Source organism: Labrus mixtus, chromosome 10 (assembly GCF_963584025.1).
Source record: "Labrus mixtus chromosome 10, fLabMix1.1, whole genome shotgun sequence".
Lineage (NCBI taxonomy): Eukaryota > Metazoa > Chordata > Actinopteri > Labriformes > Labridae > Labrus > Labrus mixtus.
In genome coordinates, this window is record NC_083621.1 from 25,248,969 (window position 1) to 25,268,792 (window position 19,824).

General features: G+C 41.8%; 1 protein-coding gene across 1 annotated transcript; it reads right to left on the bottom strand.

Moving 5' to 3' along the window:
- Positions 1-6,555: 6,555 nt before the first annotated feature.
- hspa9 (heat shock protein 9) lies at positions 6,556-19,635 on the bottom strand. The gene is made up of 16 exons (XM_061048806.1): positions 19,317-19,635; positions 18,401-18,459; positions 17,477-17,564; positions 14,618-14,799; positions 14,377-14,501; positions 14,213-14,286; positions 12,873-12,979; positions 12,627-12,789; positions 12,439-12,531; positions 11,784-11,993; positions 11,279-11,506; positions 10,952-11,174; positions 10,405-10,499; positions 10,195-10,287; positions 9,648-9,788; positions 6,556-7,905 (listed from the first exon to the last, which is right to left on the bottom strand). Exons 1-16 carry the CDS (start codon positions 19,395-19,397, stop codon positions 7,798-7,800), a joined length of 2,070 nt encoding a protein of 689 aa, XP_060904789.1. The 5' UTR covers positions 19,398-19,635; the 3' UTR covers positions 6,556-7,797.
- Between the last annotated feature and the right edge of the window lie 189 nt (positions 19,636-19,824).

The window sequence follows — 19,824 nt, forward strand, 5'->3', positions numbered from 1 at the left end:
ATGAAGTCAGCTCATGAAGTGCTTATGTGTTGTTCTTATCTCTACATTAAACCAAAGGTACAGTTTACACAACAAAGAAGAAGAACTTTTGCTCATTGTTAATAACTGAAGTGATATTTGTGACATCTGCCAAGTTTTTTTTATCAGTTGTTTTCTCAGGTCAATGAAGGTGAATTCAGTTTTTTATTTCTTGTGGAAAGTCACGTTTGAACTTGTATTGTTACAGTTTGTAATGAGAGCTTTTTAAAATAGCATGTTAGACGCTTGTGTGTGACTCATTGTGTGATGAAATCACAAACATATATTTTTTTATATTGTATACAGGCTGTTTCCAAAACCGTGTACTTTCTCACTATTCATACTAAATGTGACATATCATTGAGTTTGTAGTATGATACAAAATCAAAGTATGCAATTTTGTGTATGTGAGAAATGCCTGGATGCATGCTGGATCGGCCAGAATTTTTAATGTATGAAATGGGAGCACACTGGTCATAGTAAACCTGCCCCACAATGCACTGCGGCTCATAATAAAATTTTACATGTTGCCAAATAATATTCAAATGATTACGCAGTTGTAACAGTAATGAAAGTTTGCATATTGTTGTTGAAATATTTTTACGGACCGACGGTCGCGCTAGCTTGATGCTAGCTCATCGATCGGAGCTCGGACAGGAAGTACATCATGTGACCCGTATTTTAGTCAAGTCAAGTTTATTTATATAGCACATTTCATATGACAAGCATTGACTTAATGTACTTAAAATGTGCTTTTAGTATGTTGCTAACTGTATACTAACTGTCAGGTTCATATGCATGTATGACATATATTTTGGAGTATGTAGTTGGTAGTATGTGTTTTCAGATACGGCCTTGTACTTTTCTGGTTTTACTCTTTTACAGACATGCTCCTCACAAACATAGACCTGAATTACACACATGCAATAACAGGACCTGTGGACATGCATTAATGGAGAACTCATATGATTAATAAAGTATATATTCTATATCTTCTCCTGAGTATGTGTGCTTTTCTTAAGTTTGATGAGTATTTTTCTTTGTTCTGTCATGCTTGAGTGTATTTTACTCACATTAACATTTACCTCCTGGCTCTGATCGGCTTGAGGAGTTTACTGAAAAACGTTTGCTAACAAGTCACTTTTGGGGTCAAATGTCTCCTTTCTTTCTAGCATCTTGACTTCGTGCAGGTCCGGGAATGGCTTGACCCAGTTCAACATTACTGGCCAACAGTTAAATTCAATGGGTTCCCCTACAAGTTTAATGTCACTAAATCAAAATCAATTTTGAAACAGGCAACAATAAATAAAACATGTTTCTTTGTTGTGTTAATAAGTTATGGTGAGTATTTTGTTTTTTTTAGAAAAGGTTATGATTGCTTAAATTATTGCATTGCTTTACCTAACTCTTACGGCCCCCCATGTGCCTGGGCCCCAGAAAGTCTCCCTTGATAACTCTTTCATAATTGGGAATTCAGCAGCTGCATTAACTATGATTTTTATGTTTTTATGTTTTGGGTTTTGCTCACTCTGAATGAAATAGAACTAGTCCGTCCATTGATATTCCTGTGTTGTGCTGTGTTCTGTTACATGATTGTCCTGAACCAGTACTTGTTACTATGGGTCTGCTCTGATCGACTGTGATGTATCTCCACAGCTTTTTGCATGTGAAACTTTAAGTTTTTGACATGACTTGTTCAGTCTCTGCTTCCTGCTTCCTGACTGTGTATAGCCGCCACAAGCTGCTCATTTGTATTTGTAGTCCCCCCCCCCCCCCCCCCCCCCCTGTGGTTGGTTTCATCTGAAAGTTTCTGCATGCGATGGGTTTACCACAGCGAATGTTCAAGGATTCAGACACGGCGATGACAGGAAGCAGAGTGTGGCCGAACTGAAGCAGATCATAACAGTGATACTTCCAGCCTGTTCCCACCATTTGTGTTTGCTCATTTATGGCTTTGCATGTCAACATTTTCACTGTGGGAGACTGAAGCTGTAACTCTCCTGGAGCACTTTGACTTCCTTTTTGACCTGGCAGCTAGCCTACCTGTCGTTACGCAGTATATCCTGTGTGTTAAGCTAGGCTAGCTAAGCAACATGCTTGCATTGGAGGAATTTAGCAGGATTTAAAAGAGGATTTTTTTAGACTTCCAGACTGAAAGAGAAATAACACCTCTTGTGCATTTGATTATCTATGTTTCAAATTGCAGAAAATGTCAGCATTCTTCAAGAATGCCAAGAATCTTGGCTTGCATGACACCCTTGTCCTCTGCAGTTACTTTATACTGTACTGTTACCATAATCACTGTTTTTCCCAACCTCTTCCAAATCTTTGTTTTCATTGGCATACGTTAGCAGTATGCATGTATCTCTGGAATTGTAGCACCTGACCAGAAGACGAATAAATGCTTTAACACTGAAGCTCATAAACACAATTATTGATTTTCCAAGAAGCTGCACATCACTGATTTGCAGCAGAACTGACTCACTGTCAACTTTTTCTCCATTTCTAAATACAGCCTCCTAATTCCTGTCTCTGTTCCTCTTCCAGGTTTTCACTGTTATTACTCCCCTACCTCCTCTCCTCTCACCAGCAATCAGTTTTTCTATAAATTCAACACAGACAGAAGATAACTTTCACTTTGAAAAAGTAAAACGACTTAAACAGAGAGAGGACAGCTTCAGGTCATGCTGGGAATATTAGAATACTGCCACTTAGACCAGTAACTGTGCACGCTGAACAAAACTTTAGAAAACACACGACTCCATTCGGTCGAAGTGAAAGTAGGTTACAGGAAACTTTGTGGAGGCAAAGAGAAACCTCAACAGTCTGAGCTGTTTGAGCTGTTTGAGCTGTCTGACTGTCGTGAGTTTTGAAAATTGCTTCTTGTTCAAAGGAGGATCTGTGCTGCAGCGCCGCCAGCTGGAGGATCCACAGCTGACTACAGGAGCTCTGATAGATGTGGCCAAAGACCTGGGCATTTGAGCTTCATCTGGAACAAGATGAAGGACATGGTCTCCTACAGTCCTGTGATCCTCGACCCAAACTCTGCTGGTTCAGGACTCATCGTGTCTGAAGATCTGACCTGTGTGAGACGAGGAGAGGAGGAGCAGCCGCTTCCTGATAATCCAGAGAGGCTCAAAGGTTGGGGCTCTGTCCTGAGCTCTGAGGGCTTCAACTCAGGGACTCACAGCTGGGACGTCGAGGTTGGACAGAACACAATCTGGCACGTGGCTGTGTGTGAGGAGTCTGCAGTCAGGAGTCGATACATTTACTCTAGATTGTTGGGCATACGGTTGTTTGATGATGAATACACACTATGCACTCCGTCATGTAATCCCGTTGATCTATCAGTGATAGGACGACCTCAGAGGATCAGAGTGAATCTGGACTGGGACAGAGGACAGTTGTCATTCTCTGATCCTGACACTAACACACACATACACACCTTCACACACACTTTCACTGAAAAGCTGTTTCCATACATTTGGTGTGGAGAGTCAGCTGCTCTGAAGATATTACCACTGAAGGTCTCTGTAACAGTGGAGCACTGAAGGTGGAGATTACGATGAAGTCAGCTCATGAAGTGCTTATGTGTTGTTCTTATCTTTACATTAAACCAAAGGTACAGTTTACACAGCAAAGAAGAAGAACTTTTGCTCATTGTTAATAACTGAAGTGATATTTGTGACATCTGCCAAGTTTTTTTATCAGTTGTTTTCTCAGGTCAATGAAGGTGAATTCAGTTTTTTATTTCTTGTGGAAAGTCACGTTTGAACTTGTATTGTTACAGTTTGTAATGAGCTTTTTAAAATAGCATGTTAGACGCTTGTGTGTGAGTCATTGTGTGATGAAATCACAAACATATATTTTTTTATACTGTACATAGGCTGTTTCCAAAACCGTGTACTTTCTCACTATTCATACTAAATGTGACATATCATTGAGTTTGTAGTATGATACAAAATCAAAGTATGCAATTTTGTGTATGTGAGAAATGCCTGGATGCATGCTGGATCGGCCAGAATTTTTAATGTATGAAATGGGAGCACACTGGTCATAGTAAACCTGCCCCACAATGCACTGCAGCTCATAATAAAATTTTACATGTTGCCAAATAATATTCAAATGATTACGCAGTTGTAACAGTAATGAAAGTTTGCATATTGTTGTTGAAATATTTTTACGGACTGATGGTCGCGCTAGCTTGATGCTAGCTCATCGATCGGAGCTCGGACAGGAAGTACATCATGTGACCCGTATTTTAGTCAAGTCAAGTTTATTTATATAGCACATTTCATATGACAAGCATTGACTTAATGTACTTAAAATGTGCTTTTAGTATGTTGCTAACTGTATACTAACTGTCAGGTTCATATGCATGTATGACATATATTTTGGAGTATGTAGTTGGTAGTATGTGTTTTCAGATACGGCCTTGTACTTTTCTGGTTTTACTCTTTTACAGACATGCTCCTCACAAACATAGACCTGAATTACACACATGCAATAACAGGACCTGTGGACATGCATTAATGGAGAACTCATATGATTAATAAAGTATATATTCTATATCTTCTCCTGAGTATGTGTGCTTTTCTTAAGTTTGATGAGTATTTTTCTTTGTTCAGTCATGCTTGAGTGTATTTTACTCACATTAACATTTACCTCCTGGCTCTGATCGGCTTGAGGAGTTTACTGAAAAACGTTTGCTAACAAGTCACTTTTGGGGTCAAATGTCTCCTTTCTTTCTAGCATCTTGACTTCGTGCAGGTCCGGGAATGGCTTGACCCAGTTCAACATTACTGGCCAACAGTTAAATTCAATGGGTTCCCCTACAAGTTTAATGTCACTAAATCAAAATCAATTTTGAAACAGGCAACAATAAATAAAACATGTTTCTTTGTTGTGTTAATAAGTTATGGTGAGTATTTTTGTTTTTTTAGAAAAGGTTATGATTGCTTAAATTATTGCATTGCTTTACCTAACTCTTATGGCCCCCCATGTGCCTTGGCCCCAGAAAGCTTATTTCTCCCCTTATTGGCGGCCTTGCCTGTCTGTATACTTCTTTGTTCTTCTTTTGTTCCGTCTGTGTTTAAATGTTCCTGAGCAACTGAAATAGAAAATACATGTGTTAACTAGGGGGAATCCCAAATAGTCTAAAAGTCAAATATTGGACTATTTGTTCGATAGAGCCTCATTCGACTCTCTCACAATCGAACACTGGCTAATGAAAAAATATATAATTCCTTGACAAAGGTGTGTGCAGAACCTGATAACTCTTTCATAATTGGGAATTCAGCAGCTGCATTAACTATGATTTTTCTGTTTTTCTGTTTTGGGTTTTGCTCACTCTGAATGAAATAGAACTAGTCCGTCCATTGATATTCCTGTGTTGTGCTGTGTTCTGCCACAAGCTGCTGTGTGGTTTCTTCCTGCAGACAGGACTGGAGCCTTGTCAGAGTTTTAAAAATTGATTTTTTTCATATCTAAATATTATTTTTTTAAACTATCATTTGTATTTGTAGTCATGTTAAATAATATTAAAATCAGATAATTTCTCCCACTAAAGCCATGCTCAAAAACGCATTTTCTGTAAATTCAACAGTTCACAGTTCACAGTTCACAGTTCAACATAGACAGAAGATAACTTTCACTGTGAAAAAGTAAAACGACTTCAACAGAGAGGACAGCTTCAGGTCACTTAGACCAGTAACTGTGCACGCTGAACGAAGCTTTAGAAAACACACGACTCCATTCGGTCAAAGTGAAAGTAGGTTACAGGAAACTTTGTGGAGGCAAAGAGAAACCTCAACAGTCTGAGCTGTTTGAGCTGTTTGACATCATGAGTTTTGAAAATTGCACTGACAAGCTGTTTCCATACATTTGTAATGGAGATTCACATCCTCTGAAGATAAAACCACTGAAGGTCTCTGTAACAGTGAAGCAGTGAAGGTGGAGATGATCGTGACAGTTATTTTTTAGCTAGCTTGTGTTCATCCTTAATGCAGTGTGTTAGAGAGAGAGCGATTTTGCCTATCTGTGTATTTGTGTCGTGCAATTGAGACAATTAAAATAATTTATACAGCCACAGATTTGACTGTAACCTCCATCTTTGGCGTTTTCTACAAAAAAAGTGGTACCGATATATCATCCGATATCTTCTCAGATCTCTGTTCAATCTGTAGATATATATACATATATATATAATGAAGACAAGATGGTCACTCAACTGGAAAGTAACAGCACATGTTCGTGCATCACTGCTTGCCTGGAGACATGCTTGTTGTAATCCAAACAGCGCCCTCTGCTGGTGAAAGAGAACCGCTAGTGTAATACAATGAAACACTTATTTGACTGGTAAATAAATCTAGTAACATCTGCACACATCTGTGATAAAGCTAGCCGAGAGTTATCGTCACTGGATATGCTAATATCGGCTGGCGATTAATCGGTCGAGCTCTAGTTTTAACACATACTCTGTAAATAGAGATGACAGACGAACTACATTTGTATTTAATCATGTAAACAATGAAAAAGTAAAGTTTTTGATTTTTATTAGAAAAGACGACACATATCATGACCCTCAATTTTCACTCCAGTAATATAATCACACCCCTTAAAAAAAAAAAAAAAAACACCTTCCCCCCTGAATTTCAAATCAATCGGCGGCCTCCTGTCTGGATCAGAGTGAGGCCGGCACGCAGCAACAATCAGTACACACAGAGAGCGCAGTGTATGGCAGCCACAACACGTCCTTCTGGAGGGGAATGACACGGCCGACTCTTCTTCCTGCTGTCTGACACAAGGAAGGACTAAGGCTTCATCCTCTACTGTGCAACCTGAAACGTCCGCATTCATCTCCTTTATTTCTGGTTAACCTGGAGTCAGCTCTGTTGGAGATGGACACTACAAACGAGGAGAACTTAAAAGATCTCACAGATCAAGACCCTCCATTCTCATTTGTCAAATAAAATAAACTCAAGCTCCACCTCATCCTCAAAACATTCTCACCGACTTCATTTAGTTTTTCTCTTCCCTCCTTTAATCAGTATGAGAGTTGACTCCTGACATCCTCTGGGCTTAAACGAGTCGCTTGAAACATCAGAGGACATCAGAAGAAAAAGGATTTATCCTTCTCTTCAAGTGCTGCAGATGCAAGAAATCGTATCTCACAGGCACTTCTGCATCGGTTTATGTCTTTAGAGTGCACTCAGGACAACAAGTTTTTAAATATACTTCAATATTTCTGTACTTTATCTGGTAGTGATGAGTGCACTATTAGAAGATGGCTATAAGGGATGTTGACAACTCAACAATCGACTATTATGAAGTAAAGCGTGTGAACTTTCACTCCTGTGGTACCAACATGAACAAGCTGAACTGCTCCGGATGATGAAACGAAACAAACAAAAATAGACCTACATGACGTCTTAGACAAAAAAAAAAAAAAAAAAAAAAAAGAAGACTTTTACTACAACAGAAAGTAAAGTATCAGATGTGTAAAAATAAACATACATGTTTTTATGCGACGATTAAATTACAAACAGACAGGATATCATAGGACATGGAGGAGCATACACTGACATTTATCTAGAGTATCTTACTGCTCAAAACACAGTAGAATAATTTATTACGGTGAGAATGACCAAGATTCAGTTTGTCACTCCGGACAGACACCCCCTGCCCTGCCCCCCTCCCCCTCCCTCACAGCCCAGTCCGAACCCCAAGTCCAACAGTCCTCTGTTGTCATGAAAACCCAGTGACACAAAGTGCAAAGGTTTACTGCTGGCCCTCCTTCTTCTCTCCCTCTGATGAGCCCGAGCTGCTGCTGCCGCCGCTGCTGCCGCTGCTGCTGCCACCGCTGCTGCCTTCCCGCTCTGCTGCCATCTGCAGGAAGAAACAAACATGTGGGAGGTGAGGGACATGCATGACTTCAGTGTTCCTCGTTTTAATAAAGTCCCAAATGTTCTTCAAGCCAGTCCTCTCACAAGAATGTAGTAATACATTACTAATCACTTAATAGGAAGTCAAAATTAAATAAACCATACATTTCTGTGTAGAAGACGTACTTTTAATTCCTTTTTTCTTCATTTAAAAAGTTGGCTGCGTCCTGTATACTGGTGCGACTAACACGTACACTAGTACAAAAAGCTGAGACATGTCGACATGACCAGAAGTGTTGCCTCCACCACCGCCCGCTGCGCACGACTGGATGCGATTGAAAATTTTCCCCGTTCACTGTGTGTCGCAAGCGAATGCTTCAATTATGTACACAGAGCAGGCTGGAGGCGTCCCTTCCTAACAGCTCCTTCCGAGCAGGATCAGTCCCTCCATCTGTCCGTACTGAGCTCAAGAGAAGAGCGTTTAGTTTTGTGGTCCTCTCTACGTGGAGCTTTGAGGTTGAAGCCCTAGGTTCGATCTTAAATGAAACGCGAGACCAGCTGACAGTGCCTGTGTTCCTGAATCGTTATCTGTGATCATAACTTCTGAACTTTATCTCCAAACCAATTTGCACATTTAAATTTAACTTCTAGATTGTTAACTGTTTCTTTATCAGGTCATGTTTATTTATGACGTGTGCTGCTGCCCTCTCGGCCAGGTCACCCTTGTGAAAGATCTTGATCTCAGTGGGTTAATTCATGAAAACTTTCCTGAACTTAACAGATATCGTCACGCTGGAAAACCTTAAACCTTTATACATGTTTGGAGACCCCCAAAGACGGGTGCGTTTTATATTCCTGATTTTACGGTAAATAAACAAGAAGCACTGCTGCCAATCCACATAGTCTAATAAAACATTTCTTTAGTTAAGTGCATCACAAACTTTTCTGCACACCTTTGTTAAAAAAAAAAAAAAAGTGCAGTCATCACATTTGTCTTCTGTGAACTTTCTTTGAAATAATAAGAAAGTCTTTGACTGCAATAAAGTGACAACGGTGCATTTCTGAAAAGTTAAAAGATTTTCAAATTGTGCGCTCGGAGAGGCCGCACACAAAAGGCGGCTCTGAAAAGACGCTGGATGCTGTGCTTTGTCTCCAAGGTGACTGCCTGGAGAAAAAGGCAGCGTCCTTTCTGCTGCAAATTCTCGCTCCTCATTGAAACAACTGAAAAAAAGCGCTCAGAAAAAAAAAAAAGTGCACTTAATTCAATCTTTTTTTAAACAGGTATATCATCCAGTATTACATAAAGAGCAGTATATCTGGAAATCAAAGGTTTTTATTGACCGTCATTTTCCCTCCCATTTTTTTTTTCTCCCAGTTCAATATTTGTGTTGATGTTGTGAATATGTTCAGTTACTCATATCATTGATTTAAAGGTAAACAAAACTCTCATAATGGACAGAATGTTTGTTAATCCGCCACCTCCGTGTCGATCTTTTTATGCGAGATAATTTTCAAGAGTGAGTGAGTTTGTGACAACAGTTTTAAAATGAAACTAAAGTCCTGTCATGTCAAACAACTTCCCTACTTCAGTTATATAAAAAAGGTACTAATGGTGATGGATGGGGCAGAAACTACAAAAGCTTTCATTAAGCTAACAACCACTTATTTCCCGTGCTTACAGATCTACACCTAGCGACCCTCTTGAAAGGTCGTATTCGACTGTGTGTGAATGAAAAGATCCTCTACCTTCTTGTAGGCCATTTCGAAGAGCTTGAGTGACGCCTGCTGCAGCGTGGTGGCCGCCTGTTTGATGTTCTCTCCTGTTTCTGAGTCCTTGTTGGCCAGAAGATCCCGGACCTTTGTGACCTCCTCCTTCAGCTTGGTGCACTGAGAGACGACAGATCACAGAGACGAGAGGTTACCTCACACAGTCTGCACATTTATACAACAAACAAGTACGAGTATGAAATGTCAATTCACTTATAGACTAAGCTAGAGAATCCCCCCCCCCTTAGACTGACAACATGAAAGGGGAAGTTACTGTGAAACCTATAGAGGAGCTTTGCATGATTTGCTCTGGAAGCCTCGGGGGGCAGTGTAGCGCCCTCTGCAGACGTATCCTGGGATTACTCCAAAATATGTTTACCTCATGATGCCGTGCCCAAGCATGATTGTTCCCCCTCCGTTCATGAGCACTCAAACCGTGCCACAGCTTGGGCACAGTGCGGATTGCCTAGTGTGAGTGTGCCGTAAGACTCAACTCTTGGAAGTGACGTCACACTTTAAGTTTTACCTCATCAGCAGGAAGCTGGTCCTTGAACTCCTCCATCTTGGATTCTGTGTCATGGATGATGCCCTCGGCCATGTTGACGGCCTCCACGCGGTCCTGTGAACAACAACATGGTGAGTTGGAGGCAGACGACAAAACACGCACATTGCACACAGACAAAAACGACAGGAAATTATTGTTCATGAATCATCTCTGCTGGTTCTTTCTCGTTACCTTCCTCCTCCTGTCCTCCTCTGCGTACTTCTCAGCGTTCTTGATCATGTTCTCGATGTCGTCTTTACTGAGACCTCCTGACGACTGGATCACAACTGAGGAGAGAGAGAGACACAAGAGACGGTGTTACACTGTGAGAAAGAGCTAAAAGAGCGACAGCTGTACAGAAACTGCACGTTGTAGACTTCACTGAACTGTTGAGCAGGAAGACAGTTTGAAACGTTTTTCTTTCCAGGACAACTCTCAAATCAGACTGCGTCTTATAAACCGGTGTGACTTGTATTTTAAGTTAAGTAACAAATAGACAAAATGTTTCTGGGTTAATAAACCCTTAAAACCTGCCTTTTCTTTGACACAAAGAGAATGTTGTTTTTGTATGTTTATATGATATTTATGAAATACATTTATATTAAGTGGATGAGATACGAAAACAAGTGAAAAATAAATATTTCATCAAGTAGATTTTCATCCTTTAGAAGACCGATTTAGGATTAAACAGAACTCCTAAGTGAAGTGATCATGTTCAGTACTCATGAATGACACGTACTCTGCTGCTCCCGGCCCGTGCCCTTGTCCTTGGCGGAGACGTGCACGATGCCGTTGGCGTCGATGTCGAAGGTGACCTCGATCTGAGGGACGCCGCGTGGGGCGGGGGGGACTCCCACCAAAGTGAACTGACCCAGCACCTTGTTGTCTGCAGCCATCTCTCTCTCCCCCTGACACACCTTGATCTCCACCTGAGTCTGCCCGTCGGCCGCTGTGGAGAACACCTGGAGCAGAGCAGAGGACACTTTCACACGTTGTCGACACCTCGTTAGCAGAGAAAAAAGGAAAACGTCTTCACAGAAAATCTGCGCTCTGTCAGGACGAGTACCTGGCCCTTCTTGGTGGGGATCGTGGTGTTCCTGTTGATCAGTTTGGTGAAGACTCCGCCAAGCGTCTCGATACCCAGAGACAGTGGTGTCACGTCCAACAGCAGCACGTCAGTGACATCACCAGCCAAAACTCCGCCCTGGATGGCTGCTCCTATGGCAACGGCCTCATCAGGGTTCACAGACTTACTGGGAGCGCGGCCGAACAGATCCTGGACCGTTTGCTGAACCTGCAGAGACGCACACAGAGGAGGTCATCTGTAGTTAAAATACCGTTTCTTCCACATCATCGTACCTGAAGTTCCACTATTCCTCCTCCTACATCTCCCTGTAACCATGTTTCTATTGTCACCTCTTCTTTTTCCATCTTTCAATCAAGTACCATCGTGAAGACAAGTCTTACATCAGAGTTATCGTTACGCTTTATCTAGCAGCATGCGATCTGGACTTTGTCTTTTTAAGAACCCCAGAGGCTCATGATGTGTTGTCCCTTTTTTTTTTTTGTACCTTGGGCATGCGGGACATTCCTCCGACCAGCAGCACCTCTCCGATGTCGCCCTTTGACACCTCGGCGTCCTGCATGGCCTTCTGACAGGGAGCCACGGTGCGGCGGATCAGGTCGGCCACGATGCCTTCAAACTGAGAGCGGGTAAGCTTCATGTTGAGATGTTTGGGACCGGAGGCGTCCATGGTCAGGTAGGGAAGGTTGATGTCGGTCTGGAAGAGAGAGCAACCATGATGTGAGCACTTTGTGGTTTATCCTTGCGTCACCAGGCGCAAGATTCAGAACTGTCGCTGAACGCCGACAGCAAACATGCTCATCAAGAATTCAATTATTCTTTTGAAGAGTTCAGAGGTTTGTTTGGCCCTGTACTTGGCCTGCCCTGCAGTCAGTATTAGGACAGTCCACGCTCACTGAGCCGAGTCCTGCAGCAGCTCAGCAGCAGCAGACTCTAAGACAGAACCTGCTGCAGTGAAGTACGACACAGGACGTTCTCTACCAGCACTGTAACACCGAGCCAGACACACACACACTGTCCGGACAGCTGACTGAGAGCTGGATTAACAGTTTTACACTGAAGATAATCTTAGAAACACATCCTTGAAGAAAAGGCAATCTGATCTGACATGACACGTGTTGAGATAAAGGAGTTGTGTGTACCTGCAGTGAAGAGGAGAGCTCACACTTTGCCTTCTCCGCAGCCTCTCGGACTCTCTGCAGAGCCATGTTGTCTTTGGTCAGATCCACACCAGACTAAACAGAGAGACACAAACAACACTGGTGAAAACCTGGACATGCAGACAGAACCACACAGGTGGGAGAATCACCTAAAGGCCAACGTCTTTCACCTCTCTCTTGAACTCCTTGACGATGTGTTGGAGGAGGTGCTGATCAAAGTCCTCTCCTCCCAGGAAGGTGTCTCCGTTGGTGGACTTCACCTCAAAAACTCCTTTCTGGATCTCCAGGACTGAGATGTCAAACGTACCTCCACCGAGATCATAGACAGCAATACTGGAGACAGACACAAGATATGTCAATAACCCAGGAACATCATCAGAAATGTGGCAGTCTGCTGCTGCTGCTGCTCTACTCACATCTTGTCCTGGGTTTTGTCGAGGCCGTAAGCCAGAGCGGCGGCTGTCGGCTCGTTGATGACACGCAGGACGTTCAGACCGGAGATCTGACCGGCATCTTTGGTAGCCTGAGAGTGACAGGAAGAAATCAAACTTGTGAGAATGTTTTAAGGTGCCAACTTGGTCTCTTCATCTTTAGTGCTCTCAAGATTTGATTGTTGATGTCAACAATTCCATTCAATTCGATATCAAGATTCATGACGACGTGTTGCATCCTCAATTTTCTATATCACTGAAGACAAACAGATAAGAATGAACTCCCTCTTCTATTATTTACAAAGTGCCTTAACAATCAATGTCCACACACTTGCTCAAAAAGACACAAAAAGTTTTAATTGATCACAACGTTTGAACCAGAGGTCTTCTTCAGGTTTTTTTTTGATCATTTAAAAAAGTAGAAACTGATTGATTTCAACACCCTTAGTGCCTACTATCCAAAGTTTTCTCCTGGTGAAGTTAAAGATGTTACTGAACTCGCAGCTATAATCACAGGTGACTTTTTATCCACCAACACTTTTCTAATGAACATCTCATAGCTAATATATACACAAGAGAGGGCTTTAAATAAGAGTATATGTTACACTTGAGTGTTTTGATGGATGGTTTGAGGGAACATTAACTCATAGTTTAAACTCAAAGCCTGGGTCACCTGCAGAATCACTTTTTACAAAACGATAGAGATAACCATTCAAATTGTTGTCCATCATGCTGCAGGTGAAAAACAAGCAACCACAGGAGCAGATCTTTGCCACAGCTGACCCTGTTACTTACTGAAGCCTTAACTTTACCTTAGTTAGCATTAGGAGTTAGCAGGTCTCCATTTAAATCCTCCCTAGCACTATAAACATTGACTGGTTCACTGGAGCTAAATGCTGCTGTGCTAATTTCACCGTTTTAAAATTTAATCTGACATACGAGACGAAAAAAAATGGATATCGCTTCTTTAATTAGCTTTTAAATAAACTTAGCCAGTTTGTTCTGAACAGATCGTTCATATGAGGTTTTAATTAATTCACTGTGTACTTAGTGCTTCACGTTGGGGGATTAAAATCCAACACTGCTGCGTCTGTTTCATAAACACAAACATTTGAAGCATGTCAAGAAATCCATGTGAGTACAGAGTGTGAGAGGTGAAGGACTGAGTTTAATTTGACCCCCTCAGAGCTGTTCTTTGTCCAACTTCTGATTCGATTGATAATCCCTATGACCTAAACATCAGCACTCATCAGATTGATTCTGCTGATTATGAAAACTCATCAGCCAATAGAAGTGGTAAGGTAGGTGAGCGTGCGTGTGTGTACCTGTCTCTGAGAGTCGTTGAAGTAGGCCGGGACAGTGACCACAGCGTTCCTCACATTGGTTCCCAGGTAGCTCTCTGCAGCAAAAACACAAAACCATTATCAAAACGTATTCTTAAAAAATGTACACGAGGCTCGAAATTAATCGAGAGCAGCTGCTGTCATACCTGCAGTCTCCTTCATCTTCATCAGGACGAAGGCTCCGGCCTGGCTCGGGGAGTACATTTTCCCATGAGCCTCCACCCAGGCATCACCGTTAGATGCACGAACAATCTTGAAGGGGACGTTCTTCCTGTTAATGAACACAAATTTGACCTCAAGATTTACACAAACTCACTAAAAGTACTGGTTTTTTTCTGCTGTTTTTACCAACATTTAAAGAATGTTTTGCAGAAAGGTTGCACTCACAGGTCTTTCTGGACCTCTGGATCGTCAAAGCGACGTCCGATCAGCCTCTTGGTGGCGTACAGCGTGTTCTGAGGGTTGGTAACGGACTGGCGTTTAGCGGGCATGCCCACCAGACGCTCCCCCTCTGCTGTGAAGGCGATGACTGAAGGAGTCGTCCTGGCTCCCTCTGCGTTCTCCAACACCTGAGAGACAAACGGATAACACATTATTTGGATTGGATCGGAGTAAACACGGTTCATTTGTCCTGATGAACTCTTTATCTCTTTTGAACTGCTGCTCATTATCTTGAGTCCCAGTCTCACAGCTTTCAGGAAATATCTTCTTTCCAAACAGATCCTATTTCCATTAATTTTAACCGAAAACGACCAACAGGAGATAAAAAAAACATCCTTATCTTTTAACTCCTCTGTTTGACACAAAACACAATTTTCCAGAGCAAACACAGCAAGTGCTGCAATTCAGTCACACTGAAGTGTAGATAAAACGAGAAGGCAAACCATCTGAACTGAAGGACACTAAAACAAACGGAGGCAGCGTCAATGTTGGTGACACAAATTTAATGCAGACACCTCGTCAGCTTCAGTTGAAAATGATTCAAACTGAGTGCAGACTTGTGCTTATCTAAAACTGAAAACACCATCACACACGAGCCTCACAGAGGGAGATTGTCATTTTTGGGGATTTGGTTTGGGTGAGGGGTGGGACAGAGGGTGCAGCAGGAGTTATGCTGACTGTAAATGTCACTACAACATGTTTGTTGTAGACGTTTCATCAATACAAACAACAGAAGAGAACATCATTCAGGTTTATGTACGACACTGTCGGTTGTCCCGGCAAACATCAGCTTTAAAAGTCATCTGCCTTTGACACCAGATACACAAACTGGTCATCAAAGAGCTTGAGGCAATAGAGGCCGTTTGTTGTGTTGCCTCATGTTGCCTGCAGCTGAAGGTTATTTGTCCTGAGAATGTGAATTTTTGAAACATTGAAAACACAAAGCGATGTGTGCATACATTGCTTGCAACTCTCTCAGCCACCACAGTTTTGTGATATAGCCACTTTCCTTTGAGTTAAGCTTATGCAAGAAGAAAAGACTTGTTTGCATGTTTTCCTTTCCTTCAATTGTGTGAACCTGCAGGGATTCCCTCAGCTGAACAGCCAATCAGAGGGATTTATCTCACCAACAGCTCCACTGCTGGTTCAACATGCTCATTTAACCTTAAAGGCCGATGGAGGACCGTCAGCTTGTTGTCTCAGGGTTCTTTTAGTGTTAACTTTCATTTGAGAGACTCAAAAAAAATCAACATTGGAGGAAAAGTGCTGTACAGACAAACTAAACGTTTTAAATGATACTCTTTTTCAGCTACATGAGGCATGTTGACAAGTGTCTCTACTGCTAAACAAATAGCAACAATATGTTGTTGCACATGCATAAAATAAATGGTTTTAGTCGTACTGGTGACTGCACTCTGAACCAGTACCCAAAAAGATCAGCAACCAAGCAAAACTTACACAGAGAGGTCACAAACTAACTAATTGTTCTTTACTTACATTAAAGGCCAGAGGGGGAAACTTTCAAATATATTAAATGTTGGTGTTTTCACACACAGATCGTTTGCTCTGGTATGGATCACGGACCCATTTCTTTCACACAGACACAAAATGTGTGATGAGCGATGAAAATGCTCTCTGATTGGTCTGAATTTCTTGCAGGAAAGATCCCAGGACTAAATAAGGACAAGTCGATTCCTGCCCGGCTGTGGCTGCTCCAAAGTCACAATTTCTATACAGACAAACAACTACAAGGATTGATGTCAGCTCTGCTCATCAGTTTTTACATTTATCCCTGTAGGCAAACAAGACAGTTTGAAATTGAGGTATGAAATAAAATGTTGATGTTCTGGAGTTGCTGAAGGTGTTTATCAGGAGAAGGTGCGTGCTAATCCGAGTAAGAAGTTCTTGTGTGTGGTCAAAAGTTGTGGGCTAAAAAAAAGTCATTACAATCCTACCCATAAGGCACTGCATGACTGGCTACAGTAGCTGGTTTAATCCAAAAAGCACAATGCTTTCTGCAGCTGGGTCAGATAGAGGTTGGTTCATGTCCACAATAAAAATGAACCGCACCAGAATACGGAATAAAAGCGGTCAGAGAGCCACCTTTTCAAACAGTTTATGTACGGTTGTTTGGTTTGCACGAGCATTTGATTGACAGCTTTCACACCAGCACAAAAAAAAAATCACTAATTTGGAAAATTAGAGTTTGTTTTAACCGAACCTAGCAGGTAAGGTATTTACATTAGTCCCTCTTATTTAATGCAGGGCTTTCTATAAGCACTGCTGTCAGCCAAAGAGTAAACTAGTTACTTAATTACAGCCTGCTTCTTTTTCTCTTGTTGAGTGGCCACTACATGGTTTCTCCACTACATCTGAAGGCCCAGGATTCTGCTCCACACTGAGGTCAATGTAAACAAAGTCCTCACATGTATAGTTCAATCCCATTTACACAGAAAGGATTAGAGAATCAGGCAAGAGAGATGTCGTTTCAATACAGGGTTAATGGATAAACCCTTCTGACAGCCTCTCCTAGGAGACATCTGACCGTGTTTCATTCAGTTCAATCAAAGCACTAAATGTGTGAATGTCGGTTTAGACAGTAACTAAGAGGTTAAATACAGCCTCCAAAGTTTGACACCAGACAGATGCCGGAGGGAGTTTATGGTTCCACGAGCATCTGCCAGAGAAAACTGTCCCTTTCACTGTGGATATTCATGGTTTTTAAAAACTGAAGAGCCACATTAATCAGAGTTATAAAAGCTGACCATTGACTGAAATATCTTCTAAGTTTCTGTTCATCCTCACCTTGGCCTGTTTGCCCTCCATGACCGCCACACAAGAGTTGGTGGTTCCCAGGTCGATGCCAATGACTGAACCCTTGACAGCTTCTGACCTGCAACACACAAACACACACTCATTGTTATTGTTGTAGTAGCAGCAGCTGTGAACAGATCTATTATACAGAACAAATATGACACTGGATGGACAGGTTTAAAAAACAAAAATATTGAAGTAAATCAAGTATTTTGTCCAGCAGAGTAGTACAAGATTAAAAACTATATGAACTATCCCAATGGGCGGCTCTGGCTCAGTGGTAGAGTCGCTCTCAACCGGAAGGTCAGGGGTGTGATCCCCACTTCCTGCAGTCACATGTCCGATGTGTCCTTGGGCGAGAAAGTTAACCTCACCTTACTCCTGCTGCTGTGGTGGCAGCATGTGGATATGTATTTGGATTAGATAATACTGATTGACACTTTACATCGCGGCCTTACAAGCTGTGATGTTTCCTATCAATCTGAATGTCGCGGAGGCGTAATGAGGGGGGGGCGAAGTGATCCCCCCTTTCTGAGGTAATAAGAGAGACGTTACAGAGGTAAGAAGGCATCAGCTGAGCCAGCAGGGGAGCGCAGTGCTGTGTGTGCATGTCTGACTGTGTCTATGTGGAGCTCCCGCTGTGCCGTGCTTTCACAACACAGAAATTCAGACTGGGACACCAATATTACACCACCGCTGAATCAATATGAATGTACAAAGATGTGACGTCACTTTTGCCAAAAAGCAGTCTGCAAAGTTCATGTGTGTGAATGTGAAAGGGGGGCCATGAGGAAGAAAAGCCCTTTGAGTTGTCTGAAGACTAGAAAAAGCCCTACACATGCTCAAGTCTATGTACCAATTACCCATACCTATTTTTGACACCACTTTCAACACACTCTTTGGACCAATACTCACGCATAGTTCCTCCTGGACAGAACTCTGAGCGCGTCTGGTTGGAAGCCGCTCCGGCATGCCTGAGTGTGAACACAAAAGAAAAGAGGTTTTTAAAAACATATATAACATAATAAAATGATGTTTTTTTTATTTGTTATTATTTAAGAATCCCCTCAAATGCGCCATATTACAATCCAGTAATCAAGACCTAAATCAAGTAGAATTAAAAGCAAAGAGAACAAGTTATACTATAACAAATCAAAACCTGCTGAGGACCTTTAAATCTAAAAGTAGTGCTACAAGTCTGACATCTTATACATGACAGAATTGAATCATAAATTAACGTGAACAAGCATCAAACATGAATAGTTTAGCTGATCAGCAGGGTAATGAATGAGTTCATACACTTTGACATGTGAGGGTTGTTGCAGCATGTTGGGAGGAGGACCGACTCACTGAAGGTCACTGAGTCTGTCATCCGGTTCAGTCTTTACACCGGTACAACTCACATGCAATAACATGTTCATTTAAACACACAAAACACGCACAACGACGTCATTTAAACACAACTAAGTGCGTTTTAACCAGATATTTGACAGCTTAAACGTCAGGTGTAGGCTGTTAGCATAGCACGCAGCATCTGGTATCATTTTAAATGAGAACACCGCGTTTTTAAGCGACAATTGAAGAGTTAACGACACATACAATGTGTGTTAATTATGTCAATAATCAAGACGATACGAATTTTAACAGTTAAATGCGAAATGACATCTTGATTGTCACGATTAAGAGTAAGATGGCCTTTCGCTACAGCGGTTAGCATTTTAGCTAGCCGGTGTTACGTCGAGATGTGCTACCTCGGCTACTTGACATATCGCATAACTAACGGTGAGCATGAGTGTGTGTATAGAGTTAATAAAGTGTGTTTAAAGCTCACCTTCTTGATCAAAGAGGACACATTTCGTGTACAGCTGCTCGTCGGGAGAGTCCTTGAAACGTTTCTGGCGACGCTCAACATTTTTGACAACTCAGGTAACACGGTAACAAAACTCAATAAAACACACGCAGCGGTTTAATGTCAAATAAAAGCTTCTCGTTCGCTAACAGCAAAGAACAATAAGCTTAAAGTATGTCAAATCTCCGGGTGTCTTTACGCGTCCACACGGTGTGTGCTGGGTGAATCTACTGCTCTGTTCCTGCAGGATTGACTTTAGAGAAGAAACTGCGAAGCTCTTTCTAGAATTATCCAACACATGTTGCACCATGCACCGCGGGAGGACCCCAAATCGGGCCGCCCATATACTGCCTGAATAAATGTAAACAGTTAAGTAAATATTTTAGACTCCATTTATTAATTATCGCGAACATACTATAAGAGGGATTAGGGTTAATACGATATTTGATCGTTTAGATACAAGAATGTATCAAACATCTGCATGTTGTTG

Coding starts and splice junctions, on each gene's coding strand:
- hspa9 (XM_061048806.1), bottom strand. CDS start 19,397: ATGTTGAGCGTCGCCAGAAACGTTTCAAGGACTCTCCCGACGAGCAGC. Junction 11,175..11,278: donor TCCCCACCAAGAAGGGCCAG/GTACTCGTCCTG, acceptor GCTCTGCTCCAG/GTGTTCTCCACAGCGGCCGA. Junction 10,288..10,404: donor AGGAGGACAGGAGGAGGAAG/GTAACGAGAAAG, acceptor TGTTGTTCACAG/GACCGCGTGGAGGCCGTCAA.